At 38.9% G+C, this 17457-nt stretch overlaps 1 protein-coding gene across 4 annotated transcripts in view; it reads left to right on the top strand.

The window, feature by feature from the left end:
• The window catches only part of MYRIP (myosin VIIA and Rab interacting protein), a 207894-nt gene that overhangs the window by 172229 nt on the left and 18208 nt on the right, over nt 1-17457 (top strand). For 2 of the 4 annotated variants that reach the window (XM_066193049.1, XM_066193032.1), the window contains 3 exons: nt 3395-4044; nt 11684-11923; nt 13114-13209. In XM_066193049.1, coding sequence (XP_066049146.1) covers nt 3395-4044; nt 11684-11923; nt 13114-13209 — 986 coding nt within the window. The remainder of the gene's footprint in view (nt 1-3394; nt 4045-11683; nt 11924-13113; nt 13210-17457) is intronic. The other 2 variants (XM_066193057.1, XM_066193040.1) reach the window with 1 other exon arrangement.

Raw genomic sequence — 17457 nt, 5'->3', positions numbered from 1 at the left:
TTCTGGCTGAAGCATTTGTGAGGCCACGAGATAGTAGCACCAGGCAACTCCCTCACCATAGAGTTGGTTAGTTTTTACCCCTACAGCTGCACAAGGGGAAGAGCTGAACTTGTTACATCAGCATTCCCTTGCTCCAAGTGTTGTCATCCCAGGGCAGAATCTGCTTGTTCTTGCTTCTTCTCTAGTAGCAGCTGTAGAGCCCATCTGACCCCTGTAGCACATTGGTTCCTGAAGCTGTGCAAGCAGAAAACTTCTCTTTTGTGGGGTGAGTTCACTGGTGCTGTAACTCCCACAGCTGCCTCACTAGGTGCTGACAAGCAGAAGCAGTTAAAGTGTGTGTTTGGGTTTGGTGGGGACCAGGGACTGGGGCTGCCCATCTGTTCAATTTGTTTATCTGTAATGCCAGTTGATCACTGAGGAGACTGAAATTTAGATGATTTCAATACTTCTCCTCCCCCATGAAAGAAATTAATTTTAAAGTAGTACTAAAATCTGACTTAACCAAGTATGCATTACTTCGTGAATTTCTTAATCAACCCACTGTCAGAAGTGTTTTTCTCCTGAGAATTCTAGTGGAAGGCCTATTTTCAGTAAAGCAGTTAATTTGGTGCTTAAATTTAAGAACCCACTTGAATCCCATTGCATTCAACTGTTGAGCAATTAAGTATTTAACAATTGCTTAACCATAGCAGAACAACAAATTGACCCAATTTCTTTTCAGGTGCTCTACGCAGAGGATTTGTTCTGCTTCTTTCATCTAAAAAACACATTTGTGATGAAATTGTGGTGCCTGTTGAACTAATAGTAAATAGTTGATTGTTCTAGTGTCTGTAAATATGGTCTCACCTATGCAGTAATAAGCAGTTTTGTATTATGATACAGAAAACAAGAGAAATCTCAACCAAGAGTCTGGTGTGGTAACATCAATGGGGTTTTTAGGCATGTAGCCAAAAAAGTAGTTCACGATTCATTTTGGTTACAGTTCATATTGGTTTAAATGGTGACTCAAGAGGCAAATTATGGTATTGTCCTTTTTCTCCCCCTTTATCAGTAGTCTTACAATGAAACATCTTAAATATTTTTTTTTTCACATGGATGAATTATAGCTTATGCCTAAAGAATTGTGGGAAAAAAAACATTCTGTCAAGTAAGTGACTTCATTTTGAAAAATCAGGAAGGGAGCACTTGACATTATAGAATAAAACTGGGATAAAACTGAGTCAGCTTTCTGAATATAGAGTTCTCAGTGGCTTTCTACCTTGTTTGTCCTCTAAGATGTAATCAACTACTATCCTGTCCTTTCTTCAGTTAGCTGAAGTTGGTTGACTGATTCTCATCTGGTGGTGTTAAATAGAATAAAGGGATATGGTCTGGGGGAGAAAAAAAGGTTTTGCTCCCCATTACATTTGTGTAATATGGTGCAGTCGAATTCAATTCCTGTTAGAGATTTATATCCTGCAGAGCTGTTGGCTTTGTTTGAAGGAACGATATTTTAAGGCAAGTTCTTTTTCTCAGGAGAACCCTATACTTAGGTTAGTTAATATAGTTGTGAAAAGTAAACAAGCAGAGGTTTCTTTTGCTTGATAGCTTGTTTGGGGTTTTTTTTTTACTCCAAAATTTGGGTTACAATAAAGAATTATTAATTACACACCTGACTTCAGTTATATCCTTGGTTGGTCACTGCTACAATAAAATTAGTATAATTTTGATTTCCTTTTAAGCAGGAGTAAGAATTGTATTTTCTCAGGTTCTCTGAATTGACTTAAAACTTAGAAAGTGAAAAGAAGCCAAAAGGATTCAAATGAGTAAGAAATGCAAAATTTGTCATAAAACTCTCATAGCTCCTAAGTTTAATTACCATTTAATTTTTGTGTGGTTTTTTTGTTGTTGTTGTTGTTTTTTGTTGGGGTTTTTGTTGGTTTGTTTTTTTTTTGTGGGGATGTTTTGGTAGTGGTAGTGCACTTCAGACTTTTTGTTTTTTAAACTTATCATAGCTTATTGCATACTAATGTTCTTTATGAATAGTTCTGAGGAAAAAGTAATCTTCTTTTCATCCTAGTATTTGTAACCATATAATGCAAAATTCCTAATTATATTCTACAACACATCCAGGTGTTACTGTGTCCATTTGAAAATAGTCATGTTCTGATTACATTTTGAGAAAACTAAGGTTTATATTAAGTATTTCTGTAGGTTTCTGAAAATAACAAATTGGGATCCATGGGAGGAGTCCTTAAGTCTGAAAAGTTCATTCAGTAGGCTGGATTACTGTGTAAATCCATGGCATTGTATATTTTTCAAGTGCTGCAGAAGGCAAAGTCATCACAAATCCGTATTTCCCATGAGAGGAATTTGCAATTTTAATTGGAAATTAAATCTAAATTTAGAAGAAATACAATTCTCAGAGTTATGAGAGTGAAAGAGCACTTTCTGACCATATTTATGACTTCTTTTGGTTTTTGTGTTGAAATTGTAAAACATACTCTGAAAATGTGGAAGGATACAAGAGTAGCAGTGCTTGTGTCAGACAGAAAGCTCATTTGGTATTTAGTCTGGGGTACAACAACAGCAACATAAGCAAGAGAGATTAGGAGATTAGGAGTCTAGGAGAGATTAGGACAAAGCAAGTATTTTTCATACTGCCTCTAAGTAGACTCTGAACCTCTAGAGCTTTCTATTTAATGACTATCTCAGCTAGGAAGGTTTTTCTGTATTTAGTAAATTTTAGTTGTTTAGATTCCATGTTCATAGCCATCTCTGTTTTATCACAGATAATTTCAAGCCTCCAGAACAACCTTAGGCAAGAAGTTCTATGGGTCTGGTTCTGTTGCATCCCACTTCTTTCTTTTGTTTGTTTAGAACCTTGATTTCTCTAGCTTCACTTCATGCCATCTAGTAATTAGGTTGGAAGAGATTCCCCTATCTCTTTTAGCATGTGTTCTCTCAGTCTTCTGTCCTCCAGATGGCAGAGTTCTAGTTTACTTAATCATTCCTTGAATGGACACTATTTCAGAACCTGGTACAACCTTTGTTGCTCTTCTCTGATTCTTTTTCCATCTTTCCTTTTCAATGTGGGGATCAGAACTGAACACAGAACCAAAGACATTTGCAAAACTCAGGGTTTATACATGCCTGTGTGCATATGTTCCATCAGTCTTTCCTAATCACTCTTTTAGAAAAAAGCTTTGGTCCAATTACTCTCCCATTTTAGTCATCACCAGGACTCAAAGTGGTGGCTTCTGAGCAGTAGGGCAGCTTGGCTCTCAACGTGGGAGAGTTCATGTGGCAGCAGCACTTGCATTTGTTTGTTAGTTTTGTTGAAACTTGTAATCTGTGGCAAGTAAAATCAGCCATTCACAGTGTGATCACAGTCATTCTTGTTTCCTTTTCATAGGTCCGCCTTCCGTTTTCCAAAGCACCGATGGAAACTGGGTGGCTTTGCAGAATGTGGCTCTGCCTCGTCCTCGGATGCTCGCCAAACCAAAGAGTCAGGTGTTCAAAGCTTTGGAGAATGAGTCCAGCATTGTGTCTGCCTATGATGAGATGGGCTCGGACAGCGAGGATGACTACGACTGGAACGTGGCCTTGAACAAGCTGCGGCGGAGACCTCGGCAGTTGCCCGACGACTTCTATTACTCCAGTTCCCAGTATGGCACTGAGTGGGTTTATGGCAATGATCAGTACCAAACAGTGACTTCCCCGTCCTCTGGGCTATACACCAACACTGAGACACTGTTCTCCGATTCAGAAACATCTTCAGTAAACTTTTCCCAGGAAGCTAAAGGACCTAGAAAACCTCTCTGGTTGCAAAGCAGAACTCAAAGCGATATGCCCAGAATGGAAAAGAAGCACTTCCACGGAGAACTAGATGTAAATTTCAATCCACAGGCAACTAGCTTGGAGTATTCAGACAGCAGCGAGACTGAAGAAGTCCATTATGATTTAGAAAAGAGATCAAGAAGGTGGAAGAAGAACAAAGCTGTCTCTGAAGACTTAAGTGAAGAAAAGAATCAGGCAAAAGTCAACAAGATGAATTTAAGTCAGGTAATTGTGTTTGAGCTTACCAAATGCATTCTTAAGAAGAGGTGGGCAAAACTAATTAAGCTATGCTGGCAATATCATGTGAATCATGAGTGGGAGGTGGAGTGTTCTTGCAAGCTTTATCTTCCTCATATCTCCTAAATAAGAAGAAGAGAAGTAGAGTGTTAGACAGGCTTCACCTTTTTCTCAAATAGACCACTTTCCTCCAATCAAAGACATGGTTAATGCTGTAAAATACAGTGCTCTTAGGAAAAAGTCCCTCAGGATTTGTCAACAGCTAAGAAATGTTAGTTAATCACTTGTTTTGTTCTGTTGGTTTGGTTTTTTTTTAACTTCTGTTTTCTTGGTATAAGAAATAACTCATATGCCTGGCAATCTGCTCTGCAGTGTCTACAAATATTCTGGCAAGGGATAAAGCTAATGAGCAGCAGAAATTCAAAAAGGACTTTTTGTGAAATCCAGTCCAAGTGATGTCTACTTTTAATTGATCACCTTAAGATGAGTTCTGATGTGTTAGGGTGAGTGTTTGCAAACTACTTCCACTTAAATAATTTGTCAATTCGAGAAGAAAACAAACAACCCAAACAAACAAGCAAAAACCCCAGGCTGTAATGTCTCAAACTTGGAAAAGCTGTTCGTACAGCTTGAAGACAGCAAACATTTCTTTTAAAGGAGAAGTGTTGGATCATCAGAAAGCCAAGAAGTTTCCCGTATTAGGAGTTTGTCCAGGCCTGGGACTGATATTAAGGGATCCATTTATTCCCCCAGAATTTTGTTAGCAGTGCAAGCACACAAGCTCAGGAGAATATTAACCCCACACAAGCTCAGGAGAATATTGACCCCTTGTCCAGTTCCATTTCCCACATCCTACCCCTCTTAAATCCTGAAGCTGCATCGTTGCTGCAGCAGAGTAATAATAAGCCTGAAGCAAGGAGCTCAGGGCTGTCCTCTCTCTGTGCCTCTGATTGCGAGCAGCCTGATTCAGTCTTAAAGCTATCTGACCAAATTTAGGATGCCTGGAACAGTTTTTCTTTCCTAACGCTACTAGCCTGTATTTCCTATAGAAAAACATCAGTACAGCTGATTGTAAGTCAGTATTAGGATTCTAGGATTTCAGCAGGGCTTTAATGCTGGATGACATTAATTCTGCACCCATTTATCTGCTTTTAGGACAGAGTGTGGGTGTTTGGGATGTTCTGTACTGATTCATTTTTACTCGTGTCCTCATATATTTAAAATCAACAGTAGTTGAAGGGGAGTATGATGTATAATAATGTGATCTGATGGCACATCAGTGGCCATTGTTAACTTCTTAAAACATCAGGCAGAATTACAAGGCTTTACAGGGACTGCACAAAGACCATATCTTGTACACAGACTTCAGCATTTAGCTTTCTGGCTTTATGTATTTGTGCATGATCTCAGTGTGTCTGTATTCATATTGTAGCTTCCCAATCACAATAGGCAGTATGCAGAGCATGGAAGATCCGAGCTCACAGAGAAAATCCTGGAGCCATTATAGAATCATAGAATCATTTAGATTGGAAACACTTTTAAGATCCTCAATTCCAGCTGTTAACCCTGCACTGCAGGGCCAACCACTAAACATTATCCCTAAGTGCCACAACTACACGTCTTTTAAACATTATCCCTAAGTGCCACAACTACACGTCTTTTAAACATTATCCCTAAGTGCCACAACTACACGTCTTTTAAATACCTCCAGGGAGGGTGAATCAACCACTTCCCTGGGCAGCCTTTTCCAGTGCTGGATAATCCTTTCTGTGAAGAAATTTTTCATAGGATCCAATGTAAACCTCCCTCATGCTCATCTAGGTGAGGTCAGAAAGGCAGGATGCTTCCCAAACATCCGTGATGACATCCTTTAGCAAATTAGTGTGTGCTTCAAAGTGCAAGGTGGTGTGGAAAATGATTGTTCTTTCCAGGTCTTTTGTGAGTTGCTTTGTCTCTTGTAACCACTCTGCTGTGCTTAAAGTGCAAGATCCGGGATTCTAATCCCCTCTCCCCTTCATTTTACCCATGAGGCTAAAGGAGGCTGTTCCTGCTCCCTCAACCTCAGTGGGGCAAGCAGAGGAGCACTGCCTCCAGATCATGCCACTGTTTTCAAAACAATGAAATTCTCACTAGGAAGTTAATGTATGGGTGGGTTTGCACATGTTTAGTTTGTGTTTGGACACACATACACACTGAGGTAGCTGATTTGACAGCTGATCCTCACATTTGTCAAACTTTTACTCCAGCCTCATGCAAACTGGCACTACTGGCACCAGGAATGGACTGACTACCACAATTTTGAGGAAGGATGTTGCATGGTTGAACAATTCTAGGAAGCCAGTAAAATTGTCACGTGTGTAAGGAACCTGATTTAATATATGAAAATGAACTAGCCAGACATCATTTACATTGCTCAGGAAAATGTATTTAAAGAGATGCCAGAGTTTCAGATATTCCCCAGAATAATGTATTGATCTTGGTAAAATGATTGAGGCTGCAGCAGGGAGAGCCCTACATAGAAACAGTTCTACAAAATTATAGTGTAGGTGTGTGAAGAACTGCAGACAGCATAGACTTAAAAAAGATTGACTCCAAGGTCTTAAATCAGGCATAGCTCTTCATATGAGATTATGCAGAGTTTGCAGAGACAAACATACAAACTCTTCTAAACTCTTGTTGAACCTCAGGACATTAGAACTTCAACTCTTGTTGAATCTCTGGATATTAGAAACTGAATGACTGATTATATGTCAATTGCAGTAAAGAAACACACTTTTTTTCTGTACTTTACTGCATTGGAATATAATCTTATTTCACTGCATTTTAATAATAAGATTATAATTTGTTAACCATTATGTTTTCATCAGCATTGCAGCACAGGATTTCAATTTATCAGTATAAAAATTAGGGCATCATTTTTAATTTTCAAATAGCGAAGGTTGCTTTCTTGTGTTGTACTCTCCAAGTTTCTCAGTGAGATGAAGACAAGCCCTTTTTCTTCTTTGCTCTGAGTCTAGAGAGTTGTAAGCAGTTATGTTCTAGAAAAACTGCACTCAGTTCATAACTCACAAAATATTTCAATTTAAAATGAGGTATTTTTTTACCAGTATCCAGTTCCTAGATTAGGATAATGCTGTGGCATGTGTTTTTCTAAAATATATTTTAGACAAAACAGTGGAATGCCAGCTTTGTGACTGAGAGAAGATCATTTTGTTTAAAATCTTCAGTGACTTAGAAGAGGAAACCTGAGAACAGATACCAAAATGTGCTGTATCTGTGGAATTTTTTGCTTAAGGATAAGTAAAAGAACAAGCTCCTTTACTGAGCTGCCTGTAGATATGCCATAAACACAGTCATGAAGCAAGATATGAAAACTGTCCTGATAAAACCGAAGTCGTGCTATAAATAATATCTGATTGCTTATGTACCACAAAAGACTTCTATATCTGTGGGAACTGAACTGGAAAGTGCAACCTTGATTTTAATGATTATTTTTCAAATGGTGACCTTTTAAAAAAATGGACACTCAAGCCACCAATCATTATCTGTTTTTATTAGTAGTAATTGTAATAGTTGATACCATTAATAATAATAATGTTGATGTATTGGCTCTCATTATCTTTTTGAGAGAAGGATATGATTGTTGCTTAATGTAGCTGAAATTCTTATGTTTCTGATGCAAAGTGGAGGGGCTTAATTGCTTCAAGTGAAAGAAGTGCCCTCATTATGAGTTTGTTTCTTTGATCAGGAGACCCCACCTGTTAATTACAGCCCTCCTGCCCTGCAGCCCGGTAAGGAGTGAGCACTGTCAGACTGCCTGTTCCCACGGGATGGCGCTTGGGATGTATTCTTGGAAAACAGCTCCCTGAAATCACTCTGGCTCTTGTTGAGAAACTGCCTGCAAACCTCACAATTTGTGTATTCTTCTAAAAATTTTAGTTTGCAATTTTTGGTTTCCTATGTGAAGGGAACTTTCCCTCAGGAATTTGTAGTTCAACATGGATTTTGTTCTGGAGCATCTTTTTTTTGTATTTTGTTTTTGTCCACTCTGATTACATTGAGTTATCAGAAATTTGTGTGCAAGGATTTGGATACTATTTATGAGTAAAGATGTATTTCTTGTTTTCATTGTCTCCTAAGACTTATGCTTGCATAGAAACACTTGATTTTCTTTTCGTGGAACTGGGTTTGTGGCTGTGTCAGTCTGCCAGGCCCTCACAGAAACTCAGTCTTCAGATAAAATGGTAGCCCTTTATTATTCTTTGCAGTTATTAGCATTATATATTGCTGATAGATGCAAATCGGAGTTTACAAAATGGTTTGTGTAATGACACAAAAATGTCATAAAAACTTACCAGAAAGAGTGAAAACATGAACAGTAAAGAATAACAAAATGTAATTAAACAACAGTAGTAGTACCTTTCAATTTATTTATTTTATTGTTTTCATGTCTGTTAATGCATTTTTTAACTTGTCAATCCATGAGAAGTATAATCTCCTCGCGAATAGTTTGCTGCCACTGTCTGAAAAGCCCAACACACAAGTCAAGCAGCCTGCTATTAACAAACCACAAAGTGCAGCAGTGTAAGGTACCATTATCTCTGCATGTGCACAGGAATTAACAGCTCTAGCCAATATAGATAATCCACTCGTTCATTTAAAGGAGGTTGGAAAGCTAAAAAAGGGGGTAATAGACATACCTGAGCCTTGCTGTAAGACAGGCAATACTCTCAAGATGAGTCCTCCCCCAAGAAACAATGTGTATTCAAAACACAGATTTAGCTAATGTGAGTGAGACCCTGGGGTTGCCAAGGCATCTCATGACTTTCATCTGTGCTGGCAGATCTAGCAAAAAGATCTCTAATTGGTGCCATGTGTGATCCTATGAAGACTGGTATTTTTTCTAGATCAAGAGAAGTTGTCATATTACTGTTGTCAATACAGATTCCTTAGATTGACTAGTGGTGCTTTCCAAGGGTGTATATGTGCATTGCTACCCCAATAAAGATGCTAAGCAGTTAAAGCTAAGCAGATCTGTTTAAGAAGCCCCCAGAGGACTCGTGTATGTCCTGCTGCACAGTGAAGTCAATACAGGAGTAAGGAGGAAGTGTGGGTAAATCCACCACTCTGGATTGCCAGCCTCCCTCACTGCTCCACTAGATTTTATCTATGTATCTGTAAGCTCATTTAAACAGGAATACCAAACTCTTTGCCTTTACAAGCTTGATCTGCTCAAATGTCTGCATAGAATGGGCTTTTCTTCTTTACCTTGCAGACTTGACCTCAAAGTAAACCATGCTCAATATTCATCAACACTGCTAGAGTAAGCCCACACCCCTAGTGCAGAGCTGTAATCCTAAACCAGGTGTTTTGGTAGATGAGAGCAGGTTTTTGGAGGTACCAATTAAATAAATGGAAGTTCATAAAATAAAGAGGAGTTCCATTAATTAGCTTAGACTAGATACCTGGCTGTAAATAGCTCAGGTTTAATGAGCTGTATCTTCACTAAACTGTATTCTCATAAAATACAAGTGCACAGTTTAGCTGTGCTTTCTGTCCTATATATAACATAAATTATGATTGTTTCTTTCCTGGGTACAAATTGATGGACTGATTGATTCAGCAACAGGTTTCAGGGGTTTTGTAATAGTAGTTCAGTGATTTTTGAGTATTGGTCATTGGCAGATTGTTGGTTGGAGTGTAATACTGATATTTGTAATGAGTTCTGGAGTGATGGCAACAAATGTCTGAAGGAAACTTCTGCAATTTGAGGAAACATCATTATGATTGAGAATTTTAATTTAAGAGGTGAAATACACCAGTCTTTTGCATGTATATAAGAGCATGTCATTATAAAACTGAGGTGAAAACACACTCACTTGAAATCTTGGGGTTTGATCATTGAACAGCTTTTTAGCAGAAAAAGCTTTTTATTCTGCAAAAGTTGATTGTTTGGGAAAAGAGTTTCAACATAAACCCATGGTTCCCCTTCTATTGTAGCTCTCAAATTTCCATTTTACCTTCAAATCCTGATTTTCTAAAAGGCTGTCTGCATCCTGAAGGTGAACTATAAAGCAATGATTTAGTTGTGTAATTGATTGAATTGCAAATAACTGCAGACAAAAATTGTCCAGAACATTGTGAAAGTGGTGAACACTCCAGTACAGTTTACTGTATGAAAGATGAGAACTGACATTATGAACACGATGTGTCAATCCATTAAAAGCAGTTTGGTGGGTAGGGTTTGTGAGGGAGTGGGCAGAGTTAACATTTCCTGTGAGAACTGGAGGCAATTGGTTCATCCGTGAACAGTGCTGCTACAGCTGCTCCTGTTTATGTATTTCCAAATGAATGGAGGAGAGAACAGATTTTAGTCTCTCCAGCAGTGTCTGGTCTTGTCACAGTATGAGAAACTAAGGCAGACATGAATAATTTCCTCTCTGAGAATTGCTCCAAACCATCCTCCTAGACCTGCTGAGATGCACCTACCACTCTGGTCTCAGGCTGAATTCTTCATACCCTCCTTCTGGGTGGTTTTGCACAGTTGTGCTCCATTTCAAAATATCTGTCACTTTTAATTAAACCCACCTAATACCATCCTATTTCATGGGTTTGGCTGAAGCACCAAACAATGTCATGATTCAAAGCTTTCTCTAGCAGTTAGCAGGGAGAGAACATTTCCAGAAGGCAGCAAATGGTGTAGGTGGAACAGGTTGCTTTGGGGGGGTGCCTGTCTCTCTCCAGGGACTGTAGTGGAAATCAGGGCAAATTGGGTCCTTATCAGACAGCACAGATCCAGAAAATGAATTGATACATACCTGGGGATTAGTTTTTAGAACAACTATGAGATATTCTCAGATTTTGTCAGCAAGGGCTGACAAAACTATCCCCCGTTCCACCTTATTAAATGCTGGACAGGCACCCTGATAAACAGATTTGCAAAAAGATTTTGCTTCTCTTCAGCTTCTAAAGGGACTTGTGGCCAAGTCTGTAGCACCCACTGTATTTAACTGACCCTTTAAGTGTTTCCCAGCTTTAAGGATCCAAGACTCAGAAAAGGAGATGCTCCTGAAGACCGAACTTGTTCCAAGAAGGTTGGCATTTGGAAAAAAATCATCTCTGTAGAGATGCAAATAATCACTGGGAAAGCTGACAACCTTAAGCAATATCATGTAACAAAAGAGAAGTTTTTCAAAAGTTGTTTCCAGCAGTGTTTAAGAAGAACATGGATAATGCTCAAGACCATGCAGTCAGGGAATGCAAGCTGAAAGTTGAACACAACTGCCAGGTTACAGGTTATTTCATTCCCACACCGCACTTCTATCTGCACTCTGCCTGCGAGGGATGGCAGTGCTGGGAATGGGAAATGGAGGCATGTTTTATTAGTTGCTCACAGATACATAGTGATTTTTATAGTTCCTTTTTAGATAACATGAAAGTAAGCAGGAATGATGAATGTAATCAAGCAAGTGTTGGTTTACTGGCATTCCTTTTTTATCAGAACACTTAGTGTGCTTTCTTTCTAGCTTCCCTGCAGTGATCATACCTATAGTTTTCTAGAAAGCTGTTTGTTTTTTCTTTCTGTGCCTACACAGGAATTATATGGTTTATTCTAATGTCTTTGTAGGATTTTGATGATTTATCAGAAACAGATATAAGCAATGAGGATCAGCACCATGATGTCAAGCCTGAACTTATGGAGGATGAGCTTAAATCCAGGTTATTTCAGCTTGCTGCTAGAATGAGTGACAAGGAAACATCATCTGGAGAAGAACAAGAGTCAGAACCTGGAGCAGATCTGGAAAACCAGAAAGAGAGTTTGTCCTCAGAGGAAAATGGCAAAAGTATTCAGGAAGAGTTAAAGAAGGTAAGTGGTAGTTGTAAACGAATGGTGATAGTACTGTAAGAGTTAGAATCCAAAAGGAGAAAATTCTGGCCAGAAAACTGAACACAGTGTCTTAAAAAAACCTGGTGTCCTTTATGCCGGTCTGAGCCTGAACCTCTTATGATCTGAAGTTGTGGTAGAAATTATCTTTAATGGAGATAAAAGTTCAGTCAAGGTATGTTTTCCTCTCTGTGAGGAACAGCCAGCCTACAGCATCAGTCCCAAGCAGGGAACTTAGCTTGTGCCACAAAACTGTTAACTGGGTAATATTAATGGAATTATGTCAATTTATATTGACTGAGAATTGACTGACACTTTTTGATTTAAAAACATATCCTATTTTTCTTTGCTAACCAGACAGTTTAAGTGTTTTTTTTCCATCCTTTTAGTTGCTCCTCTCTTTGTATTTTCATCTAGTTCATGCTGATGGCATAGATTCTTCTTTTGTGTCTCTATCAAAATATTTAGTGTTTCTTTAAAGCTTTCCAACCCTGTTACCCTGTCAGCTAATAGACTTCTGAGAGTAGTAAAATTTTCTAACGAAACTGAAATTTGGTGTCAGTTCTGATGGTGCCTGAGATCCTTCATTTGTGCCTTTTCACCCTTACAATAAGATACCAGATTTCAGTGTCACTCACAGGATTTACCACCTCCTCTCTTCCCTTTCTACCTCTAAATTTCTCCTCAGATCTTGTGGTGTGCTTGAATTTGGTGCTATAGGAGCCCAGTGCTGCCCCTTCAGTCAAGCACTCCTATTCCTTAGGTCCACTTAGGCTAATTCTAGTCTGCTGCATATCTTGACTGGGGTATTGTGTACACAGCAGCTCAGCTTTGACAAGGTATGTGGACAACTCTCTAAAGGAAATCTATTTGTCATAGTTTGAAAGGTGTTTTATTCAAATTATATAAAGAACTAATACACTGGGAGGTGAAAACAGGATCAGGTCATCCAGGCAGATGATAGAGATGCTGTCCAAGTATGCAAGAATGGTGTCACAAAAGCCAGTGCCCATCTGGAGCTGAATCTGTCAAGAGACACAAAGGAAAAAATAAGTCTTCAACAGGTCCATCAGCAGCAGAAGGCAGATGAGGGAAAGCTGGGCTCACTACTGCAGTGGTCTGGTGACACAGAACGTGGAAAAGGCTGATACACAACATTGTTTTCATCTCAGTTTCCAGGTAAGATTTTCCCTCAAGAATCCCAGGCCCCTGAGACCTATGGGAAAGCCTGGAGCAGTGAAGACTTACCCTTGGTAGAGGAGGATCAGGTTAGCAAATATTTCAAAAAATGGGATGTGCACTTATGCATGGTGTCTGATGGGGATGCACTTCCAAGACCTGAGGGAACTGGCCCACGTTCTTGTGTGGTTCATCTTTGAAAGATCATGGCAATCTGACACATTCAGAGCTATGAGTATTGTTTATTTTGGCTTTAAAAAGGCTTTTAGTAGTCAAATGCAAAGGGAAATAAAAAATCCTGCACCTGGGAAGTGATTATCTCATGCAACTCCTTTAAGTATTGGTGAGGCCATTTCTGGAGTGCTGTGTCCTCTTCTGGGCTCCCCTGTACAAGGGGACCCATGGACACACTGAAATGAGTCCTATGAAGGGCCACAGAGATGATTAGAAAATGGGGTCATCTGTCGTAGGAGGAGAGGCTGAGAGAATTGGTACTGTCTATCCAAGAAAAGAAGAGAAGGCTTGGGAGAATGTGTTTAAATACGTGATGGGGGAGAGTGGGGAGTGTTTGATGTGGGGAATAAAGTGGAAATGGAACTTGTTCCACTCTCAGGAATGGAAGCAGTGGGCACAAACTGAAATACAAGATGTCCCATCCAAATGAAAAGTTTTTTCACTGTGGTGGTGTTTAAATACTGGAATAGGTTTCCCAGAAAGATTGTAGAGTCTGTGTCCTTGGATATTGTCAAAATTCTACTGGACATGGCCCTGGGCATGTGCTTTGAGCAGAAGAGTTGGACTGGGTGATCCTCTTATATTCCAAATGTATGGAGTGTGTGACTCTGATTCTGAGTTATTTAGCCATGGACTACACTGGAGTATAAATACCTTTCTTATCGTGTGCAAATACCTCCATACCTCCACACAACCTTTCCAAAGAAGTCACATAAAGGCCTTATTGTCAGAGCTTGTTAGCAGCATTTAATCTGTTTTTATTTAGTTTACAAAGACAAAACAGCAATATCACATTATTCAACAGCATATATGGACTAGCTGGAGTTAACATGATGCAAATGAAATCCAGAATGAAAGGCTGTAAAGAGGACTTTCTGAAATGCTCCTGTATAGAGAACAGAGCACAGAAAATGGTGAATGTATGGATTTGGTGTACTTATTCATCTGTGGGCATCTGCAGAGTAATACTGGTTGTTTTTTTTTTTCTCTCCTAATTTTGCTATTTCTTTAAAATTTGTATGTCAGTTTTTTAAAATGAAGCAGAGATTAATATATTTTTCCCAATAAAAATTTCTTAAATTTTAAAAAAGAAGGGTTTACCATGTTCAGCAAAGAAGGAATGCTTGGAGTTCCTAATCCTTTATTTGATTTGGATAAAAATGTTCTCATCATTAATGGTCATAGTATATACTCTTTTTGTCTATAATAAAGAAACCAGGATATTCCAGTACTCTTCATGGTCTGGAGTTCAGCAGAATTGGCAGGGGAGCATTCTCCAGGTGTAGAGAAACAGGCACACTGCTTTCATTCTTATTCTTGGAAGTTTTCCTTAAAGGTACTTTAAAATCTTCTGACATGTGCCTTCTCTCTGGAAAGTGGGCTGGCCAACATCTTACAAGAAAATAATGAAGATGACAGTGTTCGATACTGTGGGGCTGTGTCAGTCTAAAATACAGACATACCTAAACTCATAAAAGATGCAATAACTTAAGGATGAGTAGATGTCATTTGAAAGACAAGCATAGAAAACCTATTTTCAGGCAACCAGTAATTTTAGATGCCTTCAAAGCCAGAAGTCTCAATATGCTGTCTCTTTTGAAAGCCTGATTGTTGGAGAATTGACTTGTAGGGATTTACAGATCTTTCAGACTAGCACTCGTCATTATTGGTCAGAGACAGCGTCCTGACCTGGGCATCAGGTTTTAAATTAAATATACAGAAGCACTAGTTCTGCACCATTAAAACGAGAGCTGGAGTGCCTAGAATCTGCTTTTTGTTCCTGAATGTAAATACTGTACTTTAGCCACCTTGCTTATAATTTAGCCATGCTGCTTGTCTTTGTTAGTCTTTAATCTTCTGTTCTCATAAGCTTATTCTGACACACATTCTAACACTTCAGCAGCTTTGAATCGCTGGGAAGTTTTAGTTCTCGTACATCTGACCATAGGATAAGACTTAAAAACATGTGTTGGTTTTTAATCACTGGAAGTTAAGTACTTGGTGCTTATCTGACCTTCACCTCTCTGCACCTTTAAAAACTTGGACTTCTGTCTTAATGGAAACTGGGAATCTCATGTAATCACACATTGAGCTGATGCTTTTAAAAGGGTCTTAGTATATTATGATCTGAAGTTGTGGTAGAAATTATCTTTAATGGAGAGTTAGCTGAAGTTGTTTCGCATTTATGGATTCTCAGTTCTCACTTCAAATTGAGCTTTTGAGTTGTATTTCTGCCTTTAAGATGCAAATTTGAATATGACGACCTTTTAGTTAATTATTTGGTTCATCTGGGATACCTGAGGATTAAGGTAGGTATTAATTAACCCAAGTTAATTTGGGGATTTAGACTTAAATATTTTTAGATTTTCAGCACCCTCATTTTCATTATCCCTCAGTTTGTGATTGCATAAAATGCTCTTGTGGAGATTCACAGCTCTCATTTTAAAACAAACGTAATCTTGCAGCAGACTTGTTTCTATGGAGAATATTTTGTGCTTATTAAGCTACAGAAGTAGTTCATGGTCTTTCCGGAGTATACAGAGCCCTGAGAAGTCCATTTGTCTTAGTTGTGCAGTGAAAGGCCATGGTTTTTACCAAAAGCCATGCTTAGGGTAGAATTGGCCTTCAGCCCCTCTAAACTTCAGATGAGAACAAACCAAAATTCAAACTGTGCAATTGTTACCTTAGTGAAACATCTTGTACTAGCACAATGATTTGCATAATTCTTTCTGTCTTGCTCTTCTTCTTCTTCTTTTTTTTTTTTTAATGTATGTGTTGGTTAGTTTTTGCTTTACTCCCCCAAACCCTAAACGAATGCCTGAAGAAGAAAGAAAAATATAAATTCCCTTTGAAGTATCTTATTGTTACTGATCCTGAGAGTGGCAAGCATGATAAATGAGATGTATTTAGTTCATGCTCTCCTTCATCCATTCTCCTCCTCTTTTAATGCTTTCATGAAGATAAATTGACTGGGTCTTTATTTTATGCTGTATTCCAGAATTACATTCTAGAAGGTGATTTTGGCAGGCTGCAGTTTGAATGCAGTCTATCCCTATGAGCACTTAATCAGAAACAATAGAGATTATTGAAAAACAGGTTAGCCTCTGCCATTTTTTCAATTGCCCACATAGCATAAAAACTGAAATAGTTGTCAAAATCTTACTCCTGGTTTGGTTTTTTTTTTTCCTCCTTCTGCTTAGTATTACAACTTGCTTAAGATATACAAATTAGCAAGTGAGTTAAGCTTCCATGTAACGTGGAGTTTCTCTCCTCTTTACATTAGCTTGATGCAAAGTGCTGTGCGTGTAAGGAATTTCCTTAATTCCCTTTATGCATTTACTTCTGCTCAGATAACCTTACAATCAAGGCTTAGTAATTTTGTTTAAATTCTGCTGTTGTCTGTTGACATTACTGCATGACACGGTAGCTCTTTTCTGAATGACAACCTCTAAGTGAGTTTGTTAAGTAGCACAGTGGGATCCTGCTTCCTAAGTGAAATCTCCCGAGTCTCTTGACAGCATGAATAACAGCATAAATAATCTTTTCATTAAATATTTATGCTTCCATTCTCTGGAAACATTTCATTCTTCTTAGGTTTCAAAAAGCCTTATTTTGGGGAAAGTATGAACTATGAATAACATTTTCATGTTGGCTTTTGCCAGAGGCCTATTTCCTTTGTTTCAAGAGAGTGCATCTTACTTTTTTCACCAGGTAAATCAGCACTGTTCCAACTACTGATATAATGAGATTGACACTTGTCAGAAAATCTGCCTGGCCTCTCTCTTTTTAGCAAGAATAGCCAGTAGCTGTGCATGTGGGTACACATTACTGCAGAAGAGAGAGGCAGCTCCCTGATGTGTATGCTGGTGGCTGTGCTCAGGGCTGGCCTTGGAGGGAGTGGCCAGGGCTCAGTAAGGGAGGTCAGGCAAGCATGGGGCTCACTGGACTTGGTCGCTGGAGAGACATCTGCTCACAGCCTTGATGGAGCTGGAGAGCGGCGTTGGACATGCACATGCCAGTGAATTCCTCCTGTGTACCACAGACCTGTTGAATCGTCTTGGCGGGGGTGTCTGGGATGCTGAATAGCTGTGCTGTAATAGCGA

Source organism: Chamaea fasciata, unplaced genomic scaffold, assembly GCF_029207755.1.
Source record: "Chamaea fasciata isolate MVZ Bird 193981 ecotype frontalis unplaced genomic scaffold, bChaFas1.0.hap1 SCAF_1, whole genome shotgun sequence".
Lineage (NCBI taxonomy): Eukaryota > Metazoa > Chordata > Aves > Passeriformes > Sylviidae > Chamaea > Chamaea fasciata.
This window is presented reverse-complemented; position numbering and strand designations above follow the sequence as displayed.